The sequence below is a fragment of the Corvus kubaryi genome, unplaced genomic scaffold (genome assembly GCF_017639235.1).
Source record: "Corvus kubaryi isolate FWS band 111438036 unplaced genomic scaffold, C.kubaryi_AGA036_p1.0 65473, whole genome shotgun sequence".
In the NCBI taxonomy this organism is placed as follows: domain Eukaryota; kingdom Metazoa; phylum Chordata; class Aves; order Passeriformes; family Corvidae; genus Corvus; species Corvus kubaryi.
The window spans coordinates 88-24,072 of NW_024582031.1; the positions used below are offsets into that span (position 1 = coordinate 88).

The 23,985-nt window shown below is 58.9% G+C and overlaps 4 protein-coding genes across 7 annotated transcripts; all 4 read right to left on the reverse strand.

Annotated features, from left to right (window-relative positions):
* Positions 1 to 867: 867 nt before the first annotated feature.
* Positions 868 to 3,997, reverse strand: LOC121673511 (mitochondrial carrier homolog 2-like). Its single transcript, XM_042046864.1, has 13 exons — positions 3,820 to 3,997; positions 3,647 to 3,731; positions 3,453 to 3,559; positions 3,290 to 3,316; positions 2,773 to 2,826; positions 2,637 to 2,694; positions 2,497 to 2,548; positions 2,350 to 2,409; positions 1,995 to 2,088; positions 1,833 to 1,880; positions 1,531 to 1,598; positions 1,200 to 1,275; positions 868 to 1,069 (listed from the first exon to the last, which is right to left on the reverse strand). Exons 1-13 carry the CDS (start codon positions 3,904 to 3,906, stop codon positions 983 to 985), a joined length of 903 nt encoding a protein of 300 aa, XP_041902798.1. The 5' UTR covers positions 3,907 to 3,997; the 3' UTR covers positions 868 to 982.
* Positions 3,998 to 4,334: 337 nt separating this feature from the next.
* On the reverse strand, positions 4,335 to 8,016 carry LOC121673508 (cytosolic carboxypeptidase 2-like). Its single transcript, XM_042046857.1, has 13 exons — positions 7,887 to 8,016; positions 7,677 to 7,802; positions 7,363 to 7,518; positions 7,161 to 7,268; positions 6,932 to 7,082; positions 6,091 to 6,855; positions 5,851 to 6,013; positions 5,607 to 5,733; positions 5,418 to 5,515; positions 5,238 to 5,347; positions 5,097 to 5,163; positions 4,901 to 4,987; positions 4,335 to 4,782 (listed from the first exon to the last, which is right to left on the reverse strand). The coding sequence occupies exons 1-13, from the start codon at positions 8,014 to 8,016 to the stop codon at positions 4,354 to 4,356; spliced, it is 2,517 nt and encodes an 838-aa protein (XP_041902791.1). The 3' UTR covers positions 4,335 to 4,353.
* A 965-nt stretch (positions 8,017 to 8,981) lies between these two features.
* LOC121673509 (formin-binding protein 4-like) lies at positions 8,982 to 19,220 on the reverse strand. 4 transcript variants are annotated; one of them, XM_042046860.1, is made up of 17 exons: positions 19,082 to 19,220; positions 18,843 to 18,923; positions 17,953 to 18,089; positions 17,624 to 17,825; positions 17,387 to 17,537; positions 17,189 to 17,306; positions 16,684 to 17,022; positions 16,386 to 16,596; positions 14,387 to 14,505; positions 12,187 to 12,291; positions 11,770 to 11,903; positions 11,351 to 11,448; positions 10,634 to 10,812; positions 10,168 to 10,398; positions 9,534 to 10,061; positions 9,288 to 9,445; positions 8,982 to 9,181 (listed from the first exon to the last, which is right to left on the reverse strand). In XM_042046860.1, exons 1-17 carry the CDS (start codon positions 19,203 to 19,205, stop codon positions 9,091 to 9,093), a joined length of 3,006 nt encoding a protein of 1,001 aa, XP_041902794.1. In that variant the 5' UTR covers positions 19,206 to 19,220; the 3' UTR covers positions 8,982 to 9,090. The 4 variants fall into 4 exon arrangements, with proteins under 4 accessions (XP_041902794.1, XP_041902792.1, XP_041902796.1 ...); XM_042046858.1 differs by having other exon boundaries at positions 17,189 to 17,309; XM_042046862.1 differs by lacking the exon at positions 11,351 to 11,448 and having other exon boundaries at positions 10,168 to 10,481.
* A 511-nt stretch (positions 19,221 to 19,731) lies between these two features.
* Positions 19,732 to 23,973, reverse strand: LOC121673510 (nuclear pore complex protein Nup160-like). Its single transcript, XM_042046863.1, has 8 exons — positions 23,677 to 23,973; positions 22,473 to 22,583; positions 21,338 to 21,461; positions 21,029 to 21,130; positions 20,670 to 20,811; positions 20,345 to 20,470; positions 20,166 to 20,270; positions 19,732 to 20,078 (listed from the first exon to the last, which is right to left on the reverse strand). The coding sequence occupies exons 1-8, from the start codon at positions 23,687 to 23,689 to the stop codon at positions 19,992 to 19,994; spliced, it is 810 nt and encodes a 269-aa protein (XP_041902797.1). The 5' UTR covers positions 23,690 to 23,973; the 3' UTR covers positions 19,732 to 19,991.
* Between the last annotated feature and the right edge of the window lie 12 nt (positions 23,974 to 23,985).

Genomic DNA, 23,985 nt, shown 5'->3' on the forward strand with positions numbered 1-23,985 from the left:
GGAGGGACCGGCACCGCCCCCCGCACCGAGCCCGCCCCGGCCGCGGCTCTTCTGTCCCGCGGGTGCGGCAGCGTCCTCCCAGGGTGGAACGGCTCCCACCGGGTATGAAACCACCTGCCAGCTTGGCCATGCCCCCGCCCGGTGTGCGGCAGCCGCCGTCAGGCGTGCAACCCTTTGGCTGGGTGTGCGACAGCCCTTGCCAGGGGTGTGACCCACGTCCCGCCTCTGCCATGTCCCTGCCGGGTGTGCAAGTCCCGCTCCAGCCGTGCAACAGCCCGCACCAGGTGTGCAACAACTCTTGCCAGGTGTGTCACCTACCTTCCAGCTTTGCAACAACCTTCCGGCTCTGCAGGTCCTGCTCCAGCCGTGCTATAACCCTCACCACGCGTGCAGCAGCCCCTGCCAGGTGTGCAATAACCCCCCCGGAGTGCGTCCCTCTTGCTGGTGTGCGACAGCCCCTGCCAGCTGTGTGACCCCACCTCCCAGCTCTACACCCTCCCTTGGGTGTGCAACCTCTGGCCAGGTGTGCAATGCTCACCTCTGCCCCCTCCACAGGCCTTGCAAGGACCCTGCCAAGTGTCCAACAACCCCTTCCAGGTGTGCACAACCCTGGCCAGGTGTCCAACAACCCCCTTCCAGGCACACATTCCCCCGACTTCTGACAGCCCCCACGTGCCACTGGCCCTCTGTGTCACCAGCCTCGTTGTTCCCTCGTGCCTGTGGTTGTCAGGGAATTTTCCCTGTGGAAGCAGCCTCAACAGTGTCCAAGGTTGGGAAAAGGCTCCTGGATAAATCAGGGAATGCTGGTGACCAGCCAGCCTCACTTCCCAGGAAACCCCCACGAACAGAGACTCTCACAACTGCACCTTCAGCTCTCAGCAGGAAATGATTTTTAAAAAACTGTATAGAAATCATCATTCTCCATGATTCTTTGCTTCCAGAGCCCAGCATTGGCTCCACAACCCCGCTCCCATCTCCGGAATCAGCGGAACCGCCGCTCCTCCCACACATATCGCTTCCCTGCTGGAACCTTGCGGAAGAACAGGCTGTTCCCTCGGCTCATGTTGCCCTGGAAAGGGAAAACGACCATGGAGGGGCCACACGAGGTCCAGGGTGGCGCCTCCAAACCACATGGGTCTCCCACCCGGCTCCTCTCCTGTCCCCCGTGTGTCCCGGTGTATCCCAGCTTCAGCACTTACCTCCCTGTGCAGCTGGCTCCAGCAATCCAGCCAGGAAGAGTAGGTGGGTGCGTAGGGAAGGAGACCCCCGGCCAACCTGGGGAAGGGAGGAAAGACCCACCGGGAATGATTCCCTGTGGGAATCATTCCCACCCGTGGAGGTGGGACCCATTCCATCCGTGGGCTCCACACTGGGTTGAACCCCAAAATGACCCTTTCCCACTTCAGCCAAAGAGGGATCGACCCTGTGGAGTGCTGGAAGCACCTTTTCCATCTGGGAATTTTGGAAAAGTGATTCTAGGAGCTGATCCAGGGCTGGGGGATGTAGGTGTCAGTGGGATTATGGACTCACCCGCAGTTGTTCACGGCCATCAGGTTGGAGACCAGGACGAAGGGGTATGTCAGCATGCTGGCAAAGAACTGCAGGAAAAGCGGGGATCGGTGGGATGTTCCCTCTTCCCTACACCCTAGGGAGGGAGTCCACTCCTGCCACCTCCACAGGGTCACACATGTCCTCCATGGAGCACCCCTTGGCCTGTGGGCTGATCCAGCTGATCCCAGCCTGGCTCCATTCCCACCCCGGCAGCAGCAGAATTCCGGAAACACACCACTCCCTAGGGAAAGCATCCACTTCCTGCCCGTGGCTGTACTCACCCCAGTGACCGCCTGGGAGTAGCTCTTCATCTCGGTCATGGTGGAGACCTGCGAAAGGAGCGACAGCATTTGAATCCCCCAAACGGGGTCGTGGCTCCCAGAACACCCCTGGAACTGCCCCCCATCAGGTCCCAGCACCCTGGATCCCGGAGCGGAGCCTACCCCGTTCTCCAGCGCGTATGTGTTGATGAGGTAGGCCAGCATGTTACACAGCCACAGGGAGAGGATGTCCCCGAGGAGCCGCGGGATGAGGCCGCTGCAAGAGAAGAAACAGTGGGAATGTCGGCTAAGGGTTCAGATCCGGCTGTGCAGACAGCTGGGAACAGCTGGTTTGGGAAAGGGGGCGGCTGTTCCCACAGCAGCCAGGTGATGGGGGAACAGCCAACCCTGGGAGCGAGGATGCTCAGGTGAATGATCTGGAGCTGCTGGAGGGATCCAAGATACTCCCAAGAAGGGTTCGGGACTTTTGCACTGATGCCACCCCCGCCGTGCCCCTCGCTGCCTTCCCGGCACTCACGCAAAGAATCCCAGGATTCCCTCTTCCCGGTAGATTGTGGTGAAGGCGTTTAGTGTCCCGCTGGGATGGAGAGGAAGAGGAGGGATAACGTCAGTGGGATCCCAGGATCCCAAGCCCCCCAGAGCACCCAGAGCCCCCAGGCCATACCTGTACTTGGTCTCGCGGCCGATGAACTGCACCATGCAGCGTAGGGTGATCACTGCGGGGAATGACACGGGAGTGACACGGGAGCAAGAGGAGGCACCTGGCACTGCCCCCCTGGTCCCCTGGGATGGGGGAGCACCTACCATGGAAGGGGTGGGTGATGAGGGTGGCAGCGGAGCGCGCAACCATCTCTCGGGAGGTCTGGGAACAAACGGAGCGTCACCGGGAGGGGACAGGGATGTGACATCCCAGCGCCTTCCTCCTCCTCCTGCTCCTCACCTCCTTGAGCACCTGCTCCAGTGAGGACACCGGCTCCTTCTTGCTGGCTCCAGGCTGCAGGGGGAAGCAGGAGTCAGGCGGGAACAGCCCCCCAGAGAGGGGACATTGTCCCCAGCATGGGGTTGGAAGCTCCTGGCCAAGCGGAGCACTCCAGATGCAGGGCTGTCCAAGGCTGGGGGGCGTGGGGTGGTGGGTGGTTGGTTGGTAAGAGAGAAGGGAGAGAAGGAGGGGAGGAGGAAAGGATGAAGGGGTAAAAAGGAAAAAGAAGGAGGGAAGGAATGGAGAAGAGAGGATGGAGAGAAGAACAGAATGAAGGAAAAAGGAAAGGAGAGAGAGAAGAGGAGGAGGGAAAGAAGAAGAGAAGGAGAGAAAGGAGAAGGGATGAATAGAAGAACAGAGAAATGGAAAGAGAGAGGAAGGAGAAGACAGGGATGTAGGAACAGAGAGGGAAGGGAAGGGAAGGGAAGGGAAGGGAAGGGAAGGGAAGATTCCCTGCGAGAAGCACCTCTGCACCCACCTCAGCCTGCTCGGCCTCCTGGTACCGCTGTGGAGCAAACGGCAGGGTCAGCCCAGGGTCAGCACTGCGCAGGGAACCAGGGGGTCCCGGTGCCCCCCGTCCCGGCGGCAGAGCCCCCGGTTCCCGCTGCGCCCCGGGCCCGGCGCCCCGCCCGTGCCGGTACCTGCAGCACTTTGCTGTGCACCACGGTGCCGATGGCGCTGGAGCAGAGGCGGGGGGCGAGGCCTTTGAAGAGTCCCGCTCTCCCGTCCACCTTCATGATGTGCTTGGCTGGGGACAGCGGGGACCGTCAGCCCTGGGGGGACCCCACGGCGGCACCGGGACGGCACCGGGGCGGCCCCACCGGGGCGGACTCACCGTAAGAGAAGAGGCCGGGCAGCTGATATACCTGGCGGCCGAAGATGTTCCTCCCCACGGTGGGCGGCAGCGGCTCGTAGCCCACCTGCAGCGGGGACGGAAAGGCTGTACCCCCCACGCGGCCGATACCGACCCCGGTACCCCCCTCCCGACCCCGCCATCCCCGCCCTTACCTGCACCAGCACCTTCACGTACATGAGCGGCTGCGAGAGCACGGTGAGCCCCGAGCCCAGCAGCACCTGCGACGCCGCGTCCGCCATGGTGCCGCCCCGGCGTCACGGCACAGAAGGACACGGCCACGGCTGCCGCCGCTTCCGCTTCCGCCTCCACCTCCCCAGTATTTCCGGCGCTGCCGTGACGCGCTTCCGGTCTGTTGGGGGCGCTCTGGGAGCGCAACGGCTGCCATGGAAACGCCCGGCGGCGCCGCGGGGTGTTGCCATGGCAACAGGGCCTGCGGGACTGGGGGTACCCACGGGGCCTGAGGGGACACCGTAGGTACAGGGGGGACAGCGTGGGGACAGGGCTGAGGAGACACCAGGGTGGCATAGTTGAAGTGACACCACATTCCTAGAGCCCACGGTAACACCATGGTGGCCCGGGGCTGGGTGCCAGCACACTCTGGCCAGGCTGGGGGACAAGGGGACTCTGAGGGGACATCACAATAAGAACAGGCAGCACCAGGCAGGGACACGGAGTTAGCAGCATCTTTATTGCCGAGCGCAGGCGCAGCAGCGTGAGGCCACTGCAGGGACAGTGAGGGGACGCGCCTTGTCCCTGGGCCTGCGCCCACCCCGCTGCCAGGATGGCCCCGGGATCGCTCCCATGGCTGGATCCCGGGAGTAGTCACTGGTGGCACCACGGTGGCAGGGGCGCACTGGTGGCTGGCGGTGTGTCCCAGCACTTGTGCCACTGTCCAGCTGATGCCTTCCCATAGTGGCACAGTGGCCATTCCCTGCTTCAGGTGCCCTGGGAAGAGCCACTACAGAGTCGGCTCCAGGCACCTCTCCCACACTGGCACGGTGGCCATTCCCTGCTCCAGCTGCCCTGGGAAAGGTGACACTGGAGCTGGCTCTGGGCTTCTCTCCCGCTACGCCACCTCCACTCTGGACACCAGGAAGATGCCTGCGGGTCCCAGCCTGGGGGGCACAGGAGATGGGTCAGACCCACTTGAGGGGTGGGACAGCACTGGGGACAAGTGTCGCTGCAGGACTGTCCCCTCAGGGGCCAGATGGACTGTGGTGGCTCCAGGCTCACTGGGATGCTGGTGCGGCTCCGGTTTGTCCGGCGCAGGGCATTCCTTGCTCTCCGTCTCTGCAGCCACTTCCTCCTGCATGGCTCCACCTGTGCCAGGTGGTAAAGTGGCACTGGGACATCTGCACCCTTTGTCACCTTGTTCCACCCTGGCTCTGCATCCCTCCCACTTCAAAACTGGTGGCACATGGGGACTCACGGGCTGGTCAGGGCTGTGGAAGTCTTCTGGGATCCCGTCGGACACAGAGCTGTCAGAGCCGCTGGTGCTGCAGGGGGTAAGAACCACCTGCAGCCCCCAGTGGCACCACGGGCTTACACAGGGTGACAGGGGGTGACATACGTGGACTCAAGCTCTGACGGGGACACATCGCTCCAGCTGCCTCCAGATCCTGGCTCACGGCCCATCTGCCGCCGCAACAGTGCATCTGCCTCCGCCAGGCACTGCTGGAGCTGCAGGACAGCGCCAGTGTCACCACGGCCCTGCGGCACCAGGGCACCCTGGGCCAGGTCCGAGCCAAACCTTGGCAGGCGCGGGGTCACAGAAGTCGAGCAGGGTGTCACAGAGGAGTCGGCCCAGTGACTCAAGGTCCTCCACACTGAAGTGGGAGCTCCTCCCACCTGGAGGGGACAGGGAAAAGGAAACAAGGACAGCTCCCCAACCTGGAACCACCCCCCTGGCACTGTCCTCATGGCCGTGGCAGCCCCTCACCCAGCGTGGAGCCACTGAAAGCCACTTCCAGGGTGTAACTGTGGGAGACGCCCAGGCGCCACATGGAGACCCGGCCTGTCCCCTCTTTGTTCTTCTGCACCTGGAACTTGCAGCTGGCAAAGGAGAACTGGAGGGCCCCAGGGTCAGTGGGGTCCCAACCCCACAGGGACAGCTTGGGAAGTGGCACGGTGGGTGCGTTCTCACTGTCACCGCAACACATGGCTCTGAGGCATCTGTGTCCCACCTTGTCAGGGGCATTTTTGCTCAGCATCAGGGGGAACACACGCTGGTGCAGCCGTGTCCTGGAGCCATCCCCGCCGGCATCGCAGCCATACATGAAGACGTTGTTCTTCCGGCTGTGCCCATGGAAGTCGCAGTACAGCACTACCTCCCGCTCCACCAGCACCCTGCACACATCAGGATATGGCAACCAGCACCACCACAGGAGCGGCCCCGTCCCACCAGCTCCCCGCACCTGCCTCACCTCTGGACCATGGCCCGCAGGTGCCACACACCAGGGAAGGAACCAGGAAGCGCCGTGCCATAGGCTCTGTTGGGATCCCGTCCCACCAGGGAGCAGCGGGAGTTGCCCACCACCACCCCGTCGGGGTTGAGCATCGGCACCACCTTGAAGACAAAGAGGCGGCGCAGGAGCCGTGCGTCCACATGGGCGCTCAGCAGGAAATTGAGGAAACCCCTCATGGCCCAGGAGCTGCCGCTCTCGCCGGGGTGCACGCGGGCACTTGCCACCACCACCCGCTTGCCGGCCATGCTGCCGGGGCCGGTGATGGTCAGCAGGTACACGGTGTTGCCGGCCAGGCTGCGGCACAGCGCCTGCACCGCACAGTACCGTGAGCGCGCCGGGTCGGCCGCCAGCGCGCGCAGGTAGCGCTGCAGGTCTGAGTAGGTGTAGGGGTAGCAGGCGGCGAAGAAGCACGTGTCGCCATCGTGCGGGAAGCGCACCGTCCAGCTGAGCCGGAACACCGGTGGCTCCCCCGCACTGCCACGGTAGTAGCGGACATCGGTCCCAACCCGGCGCCAGCCAATGCCATGGCTCTGGGCATCCTGCTGGGAGTAGAGCAGTGGCCGCAGGCCCTGGCCGTAGAGGCTCTTGGGCTTGGCCATGTTGGCGATGGTGAAGCGGTAGAGTGGCTCCCGCCGGGTGTTTTGGACACGGAAGTAGAACCACTGGGTGTGCTTGGCCGTGTAGAGATCCGGCCGCAGTGTCAGCACGTACTCGTAGGGACCCCTGTGTGGAGGGAAGGGCCGTGCTCTGGATCTGAGCCTCACACGAGAGGCCCTGTGTCCCTTGGCCTCTCTCTTACACCTTGATGACCTTCTGGAGGTTCCCGCTCTCAAAGCGGGACTCAAAGCGCAGTGTGGTGTCCTGGGGACCCTTCAAGGGGGCTGCTGGCGAGGAGAGGGGCCCTGGGGCCCCCCCAGCCCGAGCACAGGTAAAGCAGGAGCCTTGGAGCACTGCAAGGGAAGCAGGGACAGTGGTGGGGGTCTTGGGGAGAGCGGAGGCACCCAGGGGTGCTGCTCATGCTCCAGTACCTGGGCTGGTATGGTAGACAACGGTGCCCTGCTCCTCGCCGAGGGTGTCTGGGGCCTGCTCCAGGCCCATGGGTGGGCAGAAGGGCTCTGGTTCAGGGGGGACCCACTCTGGGAGAGGGAGGGACACAGAGACAAATGCCATGGGCACAGCAGGGGTCTGGCACAGGGGTGAGGCAGGGGGACAGCTGAAGCATCTGCTCACCGATGTGCTCAATTGTCTCCTGGATGACTTCACACTCCACAGGCCAGCGGGGAGCAGGGAGGGAGAACAGAGCTTGTGATTTTCGTGGAGACCTCTGGGGCTGTGTTGAGGAGGCCGGCCTGCCCTGGTGGGGGGTCTGCTCCACCACCCTGGGGGCTGTAAGAGCACCGGGAAGGGCTGGGGGTCTCCCGTGTGGTTGGGGTAGGGGCATCCCCCAAAACCAAGGCAGGGACAGAGAAAGGCCCTCCCACCACACTCGCTGTGCTGGGAGGACAGTGCTGGGGGGCTGAAAGGGGCTACAGGGTCTCACTCACGGTTTGGCTTGTGCCCAGGACCTCGCTGCCAGTCAGGGCCGGTGTTGCCTACGGTGGATGCCTTGGGATGCTGCCCGGAAGGGTCCCCCGGGGACATGGCAGTCTCTTCCCTGCCCGTCTTCTGGTCTTAGGAAGAACAGCGCTGCAGCCAGGGGGCCGGAGGGAACACGGCCCAGGAGGGGACACCCCACCGTCCAGGCCAGGGCTCACCTCGGAAGTAGCCATAGAAGCGCAGGTGGGTGCGGATGAATCTGTCATAGGGCTTCAGGACCTGTCCCCCACCAAACCCCCCCGGAGCCCCCTCCCCTCCCTGGGCAGCGTGGCACGCTGTGGGCTCCATGGTTGCGAGAGCTCCAGGAGACCCGGAACAGCAGTGGCAGTGCCAGGGCTGGGCTGGGACGTGGTTGCTGAGCTACAGGAATAGGGCGGTCCTGGAGCAGAGCTGGGACAGGAGCCAGATGGATTTCACAGAATCATTAAGGTTGGAAAAGACCTCCAGGATCGAGCCCAACCTGTGACCAATCCCCACCTTGTCACCCAGGCCAGAGCACTGAATGCCATGTCCAGTCGTTCCTTGGACACCTCCAGGGCTTGGAGGTGCCCCTGAGCAGCCCCTTCTGATGCCTGACAAACCTTTATATGAAGAAATTCCTCCTCATGTCCAACCTCAACTTCCCCTGGCAGAACCTGAGGCTGTTTCCTCTTGTCCCCTGGGAGCAGAGTATGACACCCCCCCAGCTGCACGCTCCTGTCAGGGAGTTGTGGAGAGCCAAAAGGTCCCCTGCCAGCTCCTCCTGGTGCTCCAGACTCTTCCCCCGCTGTTCCCTTGTTTGGACAGCCCCTCAGTGTCTCTCTTGCCATGAGGGGTCCAGATCGGTCCCCAGGACTGGAGGTGGCCCAGCAGTGCCAGAACAGTGGACAGCCACTGCCCTGGGCCTGTGGCCACACCAATGCTGGGACAGCCCAGGTGCCATCGGTCTTTTGCGACCCCTGGGGACACTGGGGCTCATGTTCAGCTGCTCTCACCAGCACTCCTACGGCCTTCTCCAGCTTTCCAGCCTCTCTTCCTGCAGCCTGGAGCATTCCACAGGGTTTGTGTGATCCAAGTGTAGGACCTGGCACTTGGCCTTTCCCTCACACCTTTAGCCTCAGCCCTTCAATCCAGCCTGTCCAGCTTCCTCTGCAGAGCCTTCCTGCCCTCCACAATCCACACAAGCACCCAACTTGCACTGTGGATTACAGGGGTCTGCTGTGCTCCCCATCCCCACCTACCACCTGCCCTCAGCAAAATCAATGAGACAGCACTTCCCAAACTGCTACAATTTATTGGACAATGGTCAAAGGAACTGTACATCTGTAAAAAAAACAAAAAAACAAAAAAAACCCCCAAGAGCTGGGTGCAGCACTGTGTGCCTCACGTGTTGGAGGCCGTTTTCCTCCGCTTCAGCCGTGAGCGCCAGTCCTCTGGCAGTGCCTCGAAGTTGGCGTTCCTCTCGGCCATGCCACTGCAGGGATAAAGTGGGATGTCAGCACCCAGCTGGCCCTCCCATGGATCCCCCGCCTTTACAAGGGACCAGGAAATGTCCAGGTGCCAGCCCCCAGGGTCTGTACCTCATCAGCTGCTGCTGCTTCCACTCCTCAATGCGCCGCTGTGCTGTGGTCTCCCGGTCCTCCTCGCTGGAGCTAGAATTCTCCTCCTCATCCAGCTCCCGCTGGATACTCTGCCACTTCTTCACCAAAGATGGCATCTTCGTCTTGCCCTTCTTGCCCTGTGCCACAAAAGAACAGTGGTGAGTGTGGCTGGAAAGGGAGGAGGGGAGGAACAAGTGCCGGTGAGGGACCAGCCGTCTGGCCTACCTTGTCCTTGCGCCCCTTCCTTGGCTTCTCCTTCTCTGGTGGCGGCGGTGCCTTGGGGGTGGGCGGTGGGGGCGTCTGTGGGGGTGGTGGCGGTGGCGGCTGCTCGGCCACAGTGCCCGCGGGGGGCAGGGCTCCCCGTGCCGGCGCTGGCTGCGCGGTGGCCGTGGCGGCCAGGCTGACAGGCGCAGCACACTCCGAGTATCCCATCACAGGTGCAGCAGGTCCCGTCACACCCAGGTAGCCGGACTGCAGCCCCAGCGCTGTGGGCTGAGGGCCAGCATGGCCCGGAGCCATGCGGAGGTTGGGGCGTCCCTGGATCTCACTCTGGAGGCGCTGGCGTGGCCTCAGGGAGGCCAAGGGCATGGCTGATGGCTGGTACTTGCCCGTGGCCATCAGGGGCTGGCTGTAGATGACGGGGCAGCTTCCAATGGTGGCCGTGCGCTGCATCAGCCCTGGGCTCATCTCCACAGCTTTCCTCTTCTGCGGCTTGGCCGAGAGCAGCGGAACTGGGCCCGGATCGACAGTGGCCTGGAAGGGAGTGCCAAGGTGAATGCTGAGCCAGGAGCACCATTACACACCTGTTTCCCAGATTCTCACACTCTGGAATCAGCAGAGACCTGGCTTCCCTGCTCACCTGGCTGCTGCTGGCAGTGGGGCGCACCAGGGACTTCAGGGGAGCATCTTCCTCTGTTCCTGGGGCAGGTGGCTCCTCGCCCCCCTCATCTTCCATCTCCACTTCCTGGATCTCCCCATCTTCTCCAGGCGGTGGGGGCGGCGGGGGAGGTGGCGGGGGCGAGTCTGGGGGGGGCGGAGGCGGCGGAGGCATTTCCAAAGGCAAGGGAGGTTGGAGGACCGGGACGGAGGACTGAAGCAGAGTCCAAAATGGAGTGAGCGGCATGAGAGACGTAGCAGGAACTTGGCCTGAGAAGGATTCTTTACAAAGGGAGCCTGAAGAATACACATTGACATGGGCTTGAACACCCCAGTCCATGCTGCTTGCTCCTGCCTGTGGTCCTGCTTAGAGGCACTGCCACCATGGACTGCCCTGCTCCCCGCCCCCTGCTTTGGGGCCACGACCCCCCAGTGCCAGCTGGGCGTACCTGTAGGGCGCTCGGCGGGCTCCTCGGTGCGCTCTCCTTTGTCTTTGGGAGGTGGCTTTGGAGGACCATCGGGTTTTCTGTCGGCGCTTCGCTGTCCCTCCTCCTCATCCTCCCCGTCGGGAAACTCCCATTGCGACTCTCCTGAGCGCTCGTTAACATAGAAATAGCGTCTATGCTCCCTAGATCACAAGAAAGAGAAGGAGGCTTCAGCTTCCCTTCTCCGCCCCCGACACTCCGAGGCGGGCCTGCCCACGACAGCAGTGCGCTCTCGCAGGGGAGACCCTCGTGCAGCGGGGCTGCCACTCTCCCACACACAACAAACAACTTTGAGGACAGAGGCAGGAGAGGCCCGAGCCGACGCGCTCAAAGCTATTTGCTATCGCTGGCTGCGGGAATGTCGCCCTGAGCCCCCCACTCCGAGGGAGGGGAGGGCCGGGAACGCCGGCGACGTCTTGCTAACATCGGGACTTTCAGCATGGCCTTGGCCGAAAGTCGCCCTCCGAGAAGAGGCACCAGGGAACAGCCCAATGGAGGGAAGCGGCTGCCCCCCTACCCCGTGGTGCGCAGAGTTTTTTATGATACTCTTGGTGTCAAACACACAGTGAATGCTAGAGAGAGGGAGCGGATCTGGGAGCTGAAAAACAAAAGAGCAAAGATTTCAAACAAAGGAAAATTAATCAAGAAAGCCAAATAGACAAAGAAATGTTTGGGTCTGACCTGCTGGCAGGAGACAGAAATCTTGTTCTTCATTCCGTCGGTGAGTTGAAGTTTGTCCTTTGGAAGAGCTGTTGGTCAGAAGAGTTGATCCAGAGATCCTGCAAAGTTCACAGAGCTCTCGCATGCGCGACCCCCCAGGCCCGCCCTCCACAGCGCTGGACACTCGCGAGAGGGACAACCAGCTCTGTCCGTCAAGGAATCGGCTCCGTCGCAAAGCACTGGGCACTCCGTTTGGATCCTCCAGTTTGGTGGCCGGCCCAAACTCTGCGAGTGCCGGACGTTTCTCTGCCTGCCCAGCACTAACAGAAGCCGCTCTCAGTCTGCCAGAGGGACGGCGCCAGCGTCGTCGGGTGGTTGATGGTCACAAATCATGTCTGAGATGTCAGAGATGAAAGGTGAGAAAGGAGGAGAGCGCGTACCTGTCCCAGTGGCAGGACCAGCCTTTAGGGGTGGCGTTTATTTCGTATTGTTTAAGCTGTTCGGCTGCGTCTTGGAGTTTGCGTTTGAGGTAGTTTCCATTGAGAGCACCTTCTCGCCAGTCTGCAATGCGGGTCTAGAGGGCAAGAACCGGGGGAAGCCGGTGAGGTGGGCTGCCAGTGGCCCCGGGGGGGATGGGACTCGAGGATCGGGAGGCTCCCTTCCGGCACGGGACGCGGGGGGGCCAGGAGGAGGACACCCCACCTCCGCGCCAAGCCACGCTCTCCCCCCGCCGAGGAAGGGAGGGCCCTGCGCAGCGAGGCGCCACAAGGCTCACGCAGCACCGGCGCTCGGACGGCGGATTGCATCCGATCCGCTCCGGAACACAAGGCTGGAGCAAGGGGCGAAGGCTCGGTTACCTCTGTCTGCAACAGCAACATGTGGAAGTTGGAGATAGATTGTCTGTTGATGCCCAGGAACTCCAATTTACTAGTCAGAGTATTTGCCAGCTCTCCAATCTGAAACTGCCAGGAGAAAGGGCAGAGTCAAGAGCCACCCTCTGGGAGCAGCATCGGGCGGCTGCGGCCCCACGGCTCTTGGGAAACACCGCTCAGGACCACCCAAGGCCCCTCAGCCTGGCGGGACTGGGAGGTGCCGCCCTGGCCCTGTGTGCCTGTCACCCCCTCTGTTAAGCCCTGCTACATCCTGCACCCCAGGGACAGGGCAGTGTGGGTGGCTGGGTGACAGCTCCTCCACAGACTGCGCTCAACTCTGTGTGGAAGGACAGCACGGGCTTGGATTGCTCTAGTACTTTGGAGTTACAGCTCCACCGCCACGGCAGGTATCTAATGTTTCCAAAATAAATGGGCCAGGATGTAATTCCAGGTTCTGTAAATAATCACTTCCCAGAGGAACTAGCTGGAAAGCACCAGAAAGAGATAACAGCTCTGGATTTACTCCAGAGCAGAGGCAGCAGCTACATCAAAACTCAGGTCAGCCCATGGTGACCACAGCTACTCAACGCCAGCATCCCATGGGAGTGAAACCTCCAGTCTGGGGACACAGGGATCCCTGTGTCCATCCCCCTGAAGGGGGGCACTGCATGGAAGCAGCCACAAGCCAGAAAGGAATCAGGAGCAGGAACAGGGATGCCTGCAAGTGGCATCACCACTGCTTTAAGGAGGGCTCTAAAAATGTCTATTTTTAGCTTCACTCCTCAGAAGAGGCTTCGGAATGTCCACCAAAGCCACCAAGGCAGCATCTGTCTCCAGAGAGGGGAAGGGCCAGACAAACAAGCCCTAGAGAAGCTCAAGGCAGGCATATGAATTCCCATGTTAACATGGCTCTGGAGAAGCCAGGGAACATCCCGAAACAGAGGGTGACTTGGCAATGGTGGCCTCGGCGCAGCTCCTGTAACCAGAGAGATCCCAACCCGATGAGCAAATGGTACCGGTTACCCAGGAAGCCGGCATTCCTCCAACAGCTCTAAGGGAATCCTGCATGGAAAAGCACCACACGGTCTGTCACAGCGCCCACTAGGACCGGAAGGAGGGGGGACAGCACAGGGGACCAGCGAGTCCAGTCCTGCCACAGGCTTCTCTTCTTTTAATTTAAATTAATTCATTTAAAAATCAGGTCTCAAATGGATGCTGCACTGAGGGAGGCTCAGTTTTGTTCTGAGAATGTCACATCTCAAAATCCTTTAAGGAGTTGTTTTATGGGAGAGATGTGGGATTTTTCACAAGGACAGCACCAAAGCCCTTCCCTTTCACAGCAGAAAAATTATTTAAGTGGTGGGAAATGAGGACAGGGATGGGCAACTCTCACTGCAGGTTCCACCGGGCTCCACCACGAGCTGGCAATTCCCCATCTGCCACAGGGAGGTGATGACATTTCCCAACGTCACAGAAATACTCCGGAGCCAAATTTTATGCTGCAGGAGATCTCAGGGTAACAAGTGACATGAGGACTGAAGAACAAATGGGAAAGATCTCCCCTACTGCTCTGTCACACTGCCCTAGAGCCTGGAGCTCTGCTATAGATCAGGGAATTGATCCAGTGCAGCCAAAGGAGCAAACCAAGGCTCAGAGAAGAGCTATCAGCAGGATGCTGCAGAAATCCCCAGGGCTTCCCCAGCTTGCATCTAAAAGTAATGCCGGGCAAAGGGCAGAGCGGTACCGTCAGCCTCAAGAAACGGAGAGAATACGGACGAGGTGTCTTCAGCCTGGAAACGGGACGACTGACCGGGTCAGAGACTGGAATATCGTTATTGGTGAAAACAAAGTCAAGATCAAACTGGTTGTTCTCTGTCACAACACCACCCAGGGCTCAGTCTTTGCCCCCCCGCACCCTCCTTTCATCCAAGCTTTTGCTGCTGAATCCTACTGGAGACAGGATATTGTCCCAGTCCTGCATGGCCCTTCCTTCTCAAGCTGTTCCCATAGCCACACCGGGATCTGAGCTTTAAAAGCATCAGGTGGGCCAAATCCAGAGCCCAAAGCTCCGGTGTTCCCAGGGAAGACGTGGCTGGGGGAGCCAGCGTGTCCCTTGTCCCTGCTGGCAGCTGGAGCACCCATCACATCCCTCATCTCATGGACATGCACCTCTGCCTCTCCATACCTTTAGATCTTGATCCTCCTCTTCCATTTTTGGAGCCCCTTGTGATTTTGCTTTTTCCTGGGGCTCCTCAGATTCTGCCTCTTTGTCTGAGCTTGGATCGGTTGCTTCTGTGCTTGGGGCTGCAGAAGAAGGAAGGACAGGTCAGCCCTTGTCCCACCACCACCCTGGCAGTGCCAGCAGCTGGCTGAACACTGTGCCTGGAGCCAAAGCCAACGTGGTAAACAGTGGGAAAAGAGCTAGGACCCACCAGAGCCAGTAACAAGAGCCTGAAATTAAAAAGGAGAGCTGGTCACTGCTCTTTGTTTTGGATCCTTCCAGAAGGATAACATGGGATGGGGAGGATTGGAGCTGCTACAGTGCAAAGCAGCAATGAGGCAAGACCTGTAATATCAGGCATAAGGGAAGCAGGAAGAGACTAACCCCCAAAATCTGTCAATAACAGGTACTAGGTATTAAGTAAGTTAATTATCAAAGACTGAAGAGGTCCCCGAAAGCTGCCAAGATCAGAAGGTTTTGCCTCCAGATGATTAATTCACTATCAAAGCAACCAATTCCAAGGAGGGAAGTTTGTGACAGAATCCCACAGCCTTCTGGGGGAAGAAACCCCAATTCTCAGCATGTCCTGGCACTGGAAGCAGTGGGATGCTCAATTTAAACTGGTTATTTTGGAGTGACAGCTCGCTGTTCCCCAGGTTAAGGTGGAAACTGGTGCTGCTGGGAAGAGCTCGCTTCGGGGTTATTTGGAAAGCCCTCTGGCAAAACCATTCATTTTTCTATGCAAAAATGACATCACTGATTCAATGTCAGAGCTGTCACCCAGCTCATGCCCCTACTTGAAGCAGAGGCGCCTCAGGGCCACAAGAACCCTGGGATGGGGCAGGCACCGACTCCCACTCCAGCAGGACACAGCCTGCTCCAGGCACTTTTGTACCATTTTTCCTTGGAAAAAAAGCAGTTTCATTCAGCTTTCTGTGCTGCAGGCAAACAAATCTTGTGCTGGGAAGGGACTGGCACATCCAGAGGAAAACAGATTTAGGTGGGACCTTCTTGCTCCCCACAATGCCCTGAGAGTGGAGTCAGGCTCTGCTCCCAGGGAACAAGAGATAGGACAAGAAGAAACAGCCTTAAGTTGTGCCAGGGGAGGTTTAAGTTGGATATTGAGAAAAATTTCTTAACAGAAAGGGCTGTCCAGCCCTGGCACAGGCTGCCCAGAGCTGTGGTGGAGTACCCATCCCTGGAGGGATTTAAAAGCCACATGGATGTGTCACTTGGGGACATATGTTAGTGGTGGCCTTGGCAGTGCTGAGGGAACAGCTGGACTCCACGACCTCAGAGGGCATTTCCAACCTGAATGATTCCACGATTCTACAACCTGGGAGTCCCAGAGCTGCTGGGCAGAGAGTGTTCCTTAAAATTCTATGGCTGCTGCATTTTGGGAAGCACAGCTCTGGGGGGGGTCCAACAGGAACACAGGGGGCAGTTGTGTATGACTGATACGTCCACACACACCCGGAGCTGACCCCGCCCCATAGGAACTGGAGCTGCCTTGCCACAAGGGCTGGAGTTACATTACCTACACACTGAGTGTGGGGCCCTGGAGTGGCTCCAGGGACACTTTGGCTGTCTGGAATTTGACACCAGGGGCATCTCAAAAACTGAAATTTAGAAGTGGAAGGTGACAGTTCCCGGTGTGCTGCAGGCTGGGTTTGTGATGTTGGGAGGAATGGGAAGGCAATGGTATGTGAGGCAGCTGTTATCTGCATCCCTTCTCCCAAGGAACCACTGAATAGGGCACTCTCCTCCTTATGTGGGTAATTAGGATAGAGAACCAGTGGCAGAGGAGCAGCTTATCCCAGTGAGGCTGGGCTGTGACACAGGCACCCCTGAGCCTGTCCCCACCCGGCACACGTACCTCACGGCCCTTCCCGGCTCCGCTCTGTGGGTCTTCAGGGAAAGGAGACCCCCTGCTCCTCCCTCCGAAGGGAGCCTTTCCAATTACCTGCTTCTCCTGCTTCCGGGCTCTCCCGGCCCGTTTTGCTGGAGCCTCGACTGGCAGACTCGGGGCTGGCAGCTCCCACAAACAGTTTCCATTTCCCTCGCTTGGAGGCCAGCCTGCGGGATGCATCCTGCGAGGCCGACTGGCTCCCATCGGAGAGCGGGCTGGAGCCTGAAACGCTGCCATCGCCTTCCTCCAAGGCACGCAGCTCTGCCTGCCAAGACATGACATCCCAGTTTATTCCCAGCAATGCTGTGGCTGCATGTGTGGCCCTGTTTCCAGGACAAACGTCTCCCCTTACTTTTTTCCTCTCCAGCACCATCTCCAGCTCGAGCGTGTCCTGCTCCTCCTCCTCCTCTGCGCTCTCCCCCGACTGCACCACGCTGCACAGATCTTCCTGCCCTGTGTCTTCCAGGGGGTCCCTGCTGGGCTCTGGCTCTTCAGGGGCAGCTGGCGCCTCTTCCACTTTTGCCTCCTCTTCCAGAGGTGGCTCAACCTCCTCTTTGCAGATCACTTTCCTCCTCCAGCGCTCCTCTTCCTCCTTCACCACATCAGGCAGGAGCGGGGCCAGGAGGGCCGCAGCCACTCCCTTCCTCTCTTCCTCGCTGTTGGAGAGGGCCTGCACTCCTTCGTTCACTTCCTGTGGGATGAGCTCTGTATGAGCTTTCTGGCAGCTGCCAGGGAAAGAGCCCATGCTGCCACACCCTTCCTAGGGCTGCAAGTGGAGCAGAGCATCCCACCTGCTTCCAAGGAAGCCCAAGGACATGCCTGCAATCCCCATGGCAGCCAGAACACACATGACTGACCTTCTTCACCTCCCGTTTGCCGAGGCCAGTCCCACGGCCAGTGCTGCCAGAGGTCCCCTTCTCCTGAGGGAATGGCTCTGTGGCCGCCATGAAGCTGCCATTGGTGCCTGCCACGGTGCTGCTGAGGAAGAGGAGCGGGAATGAAGGGCAGGATTGGAACAACATCCCACAAGGCAACAACCTGAAGGTCTCTCCCACCTGTGCTGGTAGTGCTGCAGGCCCTGGACCTGCGTCGCCAAGTACTGTGGCAGCTCCCAGGTCACCTCGTTGCTCTGGGTGTTCCAATAGTAGTAGCAGCCGGTGTTCTCATCCCACACCTCCTGCCAGTCACCCATCTCCAGCTCTCCCACTGCCGGGGAAACGACAGCCCGTTACTCCCTCTCCCTGGTGACACCCCTTTGTCAGCACCCCCTCTGGAGACAGGAATGGCCTCACCTCCGGCCAGCGAGCACTGGGTGTCGTACTGCCATTCCGGGGCTGGCGCCGAGCCCATGCCATTGGCTGTGCCCGAGGATGAGCCTGTGCCTGAATCCTTCGGCTCCGGGCGGGGAGGCATAGGGGGTGGCACAGAGGAGGAGGAAGAGGAGGCAGCAGTGGGCTCAGCGGGCTGTGGAGGGGCTGTGATGGCATCGATCTCCTGTAAAAACAGCATCCCACCATGAGCTTCAAATCCCAAGCCAAATCAAAGCACTTACTGGATGTAGACAATGTCTTGGACCATGAAAATCCCTCCCTCCCCTTGCCCTTGCCAGAGTGGCACTCACAGCCAGGAAGTTTGCCAGGGTGCTGTCGATGTCAGTAGAATTGCTGCCATTGGCATCCGTGGAACGGGCCGGCTTCTCTGGGGTCTCGCCCTCCTCATCATCGCTGTCGGCATAGGCACCCAGCAGGCACAAACCTCCTGGAGAAGGGAGAGTGAACCCTCAGGGGAATTCTGTTGTCACAGGGCATTGGATCCGACCCCCCCACCCTCCACTCCAGTGGTGCCACTGTCATCCCAGGGGGAACAGCCCCTGTATACGTGCCAGGGTCAGCTTGGGAGAAATCAGTACAAGAAAGAGTAAGAAAATGCATTTAAAGATGAGCAATTGTCTCTTGGGAAATAACAGCACAATTAAAATAATTAAAATGGAAACAACTCCAGCCCCAAAGTGAATTACTTAGGAAAGCATTAACTCTCTTCCCTTAAAAATAATAGTTAAAAGTGGATAATTACCCTGTGTTAAAAATAGGGGGTTATGGAGAGGGAAACAAACACAGTCCCACCAAAACCCTTTCGTTTAGGACAAAACCCACCACTCTTAGAACCACAAAACCCACACTCAGCACCTCCAAAAACTATTTGGAACCTCACAGCCCACCACTTTTAGGACCAGAACTACCTCATATTTAGGACCAATACCCCATATATATGACCAAAAAAACACACAAAGGACCAAACTCCTACATTTGGGTCACGTTTTAGACCCAAAAAATGATATCTGAGAATCAACCCTCCAAATTTCAGACAAAAACCCCCATTTAGAACCAGAACTCCCCTATTTTTTTATCATTATTGTGCATCGGGGGCCGCTCCACCACTAAATCCTGAGAATCTCCCCGTAGATTTTAGGGGGGATGTAATCCCGCGTCTCACCCCAGGGCGCTCCCTTACCTGTGGCCTTGACCGCGGCGGGAGCGGGAGGCGGCGGATTGGGCGGGTTGCGGAGCGGCTCCGCCACCGTCTCGGGCTCATCTGCGGGACAGAAGCGTCAATTACGGCGGGCTCAGGCTGGTGGGATCGGGGGGGAGGGCGGATCAGGGCCCCCGGTCCCGCTAGGCCGCGCTAGGCCGCACTAGGCCGCGCCCCGCCAACAAAGCGCCCCCCGCTTCCACCCGCCTTCGTCGCCTTACCCGGTTCGGAGCCCGAGTCGCGCCCCTCGCCCGCGGGTCCCGCCGCCTCGTCGCGGCGCGGCGCGGGCGGGGAGAGCTGCAGGATGGGCCGGCGCCCGGGCGCGGCCCGCGCCTTCTTCCCCATGGCGGCGGCTGCGCCTCAGGGCTGTGGCCGCGCGCGCCGCGCGCAGGGGGCGGGGCGATGACGCCACCGGGGCGGGGCCTGCGCGAGACGCGCCCCCAGGAGCGGGACCGCGGGCGCGCGCTCCCTATGGATGCGGACGAGCAAGAGGTTACGGCGCCGTGCGGACCTGCGGCTCCATCCTCCCCTATAGCATGGTCCTGCCCCTTGATCCTAGAACCCCATCCTATCCCAGAGCCCCGTCCTGCCCTGCAGCCCTGTGCTGCCCTCCAGGGTTGTGGTCCCATGCTACGCTACAGCACGATCCTATAGTTCTTCCTGGGGGCCATAGCCCCTTATTATCCTATACCCTCTGCCCCTGAACCTCACACCTGAGCCATATCCATTGGGGATATAGCTCCATCCTTCCCCCTACAGCTCCATCCTGCCCTATATCCCAGCCCTAGGGCAAGGGCGGTATGGGGATGATCCTGGGAGAGGAGCCCCACAGTCCCTGCTTTTCCCACCATATCCTTATGCACACTGCAAATAACGCTTCCATTTTATTAAAGTTGATCAAAAAAACATACCAATAAATAAAAGAAATTCTCAACAGTTCCACGTCTGGAGGAGGCGGAGAGCAAGGGGGTGCCATGGCCACATGCCCCAGCTCTGTTGCTCACCCACTGCTGGCAAAAGAGACAGTGAGGGGACACACCCATTGGGCACTCCACCTCCCCGAACCAGCTCCTTATGGCAAAATCAGCACCGCAGGGTGGCATAGTGACGCTCCAGGGGAAGTCACCTGGACTAGGGCCGGCAGTGCAGGTGCTCCATGGTGGCCACGCTGACCTTCTGCTGGTAGTCCTCCATCCTGTCATTCAGCTTCTCATAGAGCTGGGAGAGGCAGGAGTCGTGAGGGATCCCATCCCATCCCACTGCCCATCCCACCCTGTCCCCGGTGTTTGGGAGCTCGGTACCCACCACAATGCTGTTCTCGCTTGCGCTGCTCTCCCGCAGCGCCTGCAGCAGCTGGTCAATGGCAGTGTAGGGAAGCCACATCGTGGGGGACGTTGGGGACAGAGGGACCTGGAAGGGACAGGAACCCTCACATCATGTCCCCAAGGAACATTCTGCCACATCCCAATGCCAGGTGAGCTCACCTCAATCCCAAAATACTTGTGCCCTTTGCCCAGCACAGCATCCACATACTCCAGGACCAAATCCACGGCCTCCTCCAGCAGATCATAGTTCAGGTATAGGCGCAGCAGCTCGGCAGCATCCACTTCCTGCCAGAAAGAGGGAAATTCAGCCAGGATGAAGAGGGAACATGACCAGGACTGGGACCATGCTGAGAGGAACCTGCTCTGAGCCTTGGTACTGGGCATGGAGCACCTGGCAGGTGTCCATTGGAGTGAGGGTGATCTGGCAGCTCTGGGACAGACGGAATTTTGGTGGTTTTGAGGACAGCTGTCTCCCTGTTCTCACCTTGTAGCTGTTAATGAGCCAGTTGGGCAGAGGTATCCCATGTGCCAGGAGCTTGTTGATGACGCAGCGATGGTACAGGCTGTTCTGGGATGGGTAACGCTCCAAGTAGGATGACAGCAGCCTCCAGGCTTCATCTGTGGCACTGCGAGTAAACGATTCCCCATGGAACATGTGCCAGCAGCTCCTGTCCCTGTCTGTGAGGCCACGGTGACATGGGGACAGGGTGGAAGCACAGCTCTCCCCACATCCCAGGTCTACAGCTCTGGCCTTAGGTGTTTTAAGGACCTGTGACCCTCTGGATTCCCACAGAGCTCCTGTCTCCAGTTTCTCCTGCTCCTGAACTGTGGAGATAGACTTACCTGGACTCCTTGGTGGTGACCAGGGCTGAGAGCTGGTTGGCTGCCAGCCAGTCCCAGGCCTTTGCCTGTGCTGCTTCCCCTCCCAGCTGGAGCTTGATGCACCTGCACGACCAAAAGCCATGGGAAGGTGGGTCCCTCAAGAGCCCAGCCCCTTCCCACCAGCATCAAAGCCACTCCTTGTAGGACTATTCCCAAGGAACAGCCTGGCTGGACCGGCATGAAAAGGAGGCTCTTGGGCAAGTTCCACCCCAGAGCCCCTGCATCCCTCCAGCCCTGTGTCCCCTGAGGTGGGAGGGCACCCAGACGTACTTGAAGGTGAGGCCCTCAAAGATGGGTGTCAAAGGCAGCTTGAAGGTTTGGCACAGGGTGATGGCCGAATCGAAGAGCCCGGCCCGAACCAGCAGAGACACCGTTTCCTCGGGCGTGGAGTTTCCTGAAGGAGATGAAGAGCAGGTAAAGCCTCTCCCAGTAACAGCCCAGTGCTCGCTGGGGCGTCGCCCTGTGTTACTCATTGAGAGATGCAGCAGCAGGGCGCCAACAGCCTCCAACACCCCGCAGCAGTACTCCTCAGTCCACGGCTGGAGGCTCTCCTGGCCTCCGGAGCATCTCATGAGCCCAGGAGTTATCCCTGAAGGGACTGGACAGAGCAGCTGTGACCCACAGAGCTGTCCCTGATGGGGCACCAGCCGGAGAGAGACTGGAGAGGAACACAGGTAGCAGTACATGATAGGCAAATGCTGCTACTGTTCAGAATCACGCAATTGTTAAGGTTGGAAAAAGATCCCCAAGATCATTGAGGTTAGGGAGGGGACAGCCTCATCACAGGTCTGTATCCAAGCAAACAAGGCATCAGCTCAGCTCTGCCAGCACAGAAACTGTGGCACTTGGCTCCCTGCATCGGCACTCTGCCCTCAAAGCAGCTGTTCCATCCTTTCCCTGCAATCCCTCGCTGGGAAGTCACCTCCTCCTGACATTTAGAGGGGAAAGATGTGGATGTGTTGTGTAACTTGTACCAGAGATACTAAAAGGCTCCAGGAGGAAGAGCTGTCCCTTCCTCCTCCCCAAAACGAAACAACTTTGACAGCTTTTTAACATCGTTCCATGAAGCAGGATTGTCCAGGAAAATAAATTATTCATCCATTAGAAAGGTTGGATTTGATGATCTTGGAGGTCTTTTCCCAACCTTAATAATTCTATGCTTCCACGATTTCCAAAATGCTTTCTTTTGTCCAAGCTTAGAAGCTCATCCCACCCCCACTGCAGACCACCACACCTTGGAAAAGCCAAAAAAAGGTGGAAAACTTGAAATTGGTTCTCCTGATGTGCATCTCAGAACCTGCTGAAGTCGGTGGCTGGATTTCATGGCAGGGATGGGAATTTGAAGGTCCCTGGCAGCTTCTGGGTTTGCCTCTGGGGCAGGACAGAGTGGCTGAACCGCCCTCACCTGCCACAGCTGCTGCTGACACGTCGTGTTCCACGAGGGTCAGCCGGATCCGCGCCAGCAGACATTCTCTCTCCAAATCCTCCAGCTCCAGGATCTCGATCTGGCGAGTGGCTGGAACAGATGGATACTGGGCTCTCAGTATTTCAAAAACAGCTCTTTGGGCACTATGCAGAATGTCATGGAATCACAGAATGGTTTGGGCTGGAAGGGAAACTCATCCACTTCCATGGGCAGGGACACTGTCCACTAGACCAGGTTGCTCCAAGCCCCATCCAACCTGACCTTGGACACTGCCAGGGATGGGGCAGCCACAGCTTCTCTGGGCAACCTGTGCCAGGGCCTCCCCACCCTCACAGGGAAGAATTTCTTCCCAACATTCCATCTACTCCTGCCCTCTGCCAGTGTGAAGCCATTCCCGCTTGTCCTGGCACTCCATCCCTTGTCCAAGGCCCCTCTCCAGCTCTTTTGGAGCCCCTTTAGACACTGAAGAGGCTCCGAGGTCTCCCTGGAGCCCTTGTAAAAGCATCTCCACACCCCTCTCCCATCCTAAGAGGATTTGTAGCCCAAAAAGCACCAAAGGAATGATCAGGATTTGCTGACCCTTCCCTGCTCCCTGGACTGTGCTTATGTCCTTGATACCATCCTCCCGTTCCTCCTCCTCCAGATGTTAGATAATATTTGGGAACAGCTGCTGCTTTGCCTGCCAGGCACATGCCACAAAAAAAACTCTTCAGAAAAAGCAGGTTTAAAAATACCTGACCTTAAATTTTCCTACTGGAACGCTGAGGATAACCTGATCCCACATCCTGGGCTGTGGCAAACACCAGCAGAGCTTATTCCTGACAGGATTTCCAAGGGCACAAGCAGCCTTGAACAATTAAAAATTGCCTCAAAAAGCTGGTTTTAAATTACAAGTTACTTCCACTGAAAAAAAGTGCTGTCAAGGCATCAAGCTGTTAGGAGCAGGCACAGGAGCTCCTTGGGGAATAGCTGTTCCCCTGGGGAAATTGCTGTATTCCTTGGGGAATAGTGGCAGCATGTTGCAACTGGGAGACACTGGGAGAGTTAATGACCTTAAAATCCCACAAGTTATTGATCTGGTGGAGGCAGGAACTGCCCTGAGCCATCTCCCAGCTTACGTGGGAGCTGCAGACAGGCTGTGGAATCTCCAGAGGCATGGGAAGGACCATGACTGGACACTTACTGGGAACAGCCATGCACTCCCCATCGTGGCTTCTCTTCGGGGACGCTCCTGGGCGCTCGTACTTGCAGGAAAAATCAGAAAGAGGATTTATACCCACTTGGTTTCTGGAAGATAAATCACTGATAGGATAAGTCCCAACGAGAGCTCTCCATTTCAAGCCTTGATTTGGACCACGGAAGCCGTGCAGTCCCTTGGGAACTCAGGTTACTTTATCCCTGGCTATCAGGAGCATCACAATCAGGTGACCAGGCTGCAGCCACCACCCCCCCGAGTCCTGACTGGGATTTGAAACACAACCCCTGTTACACT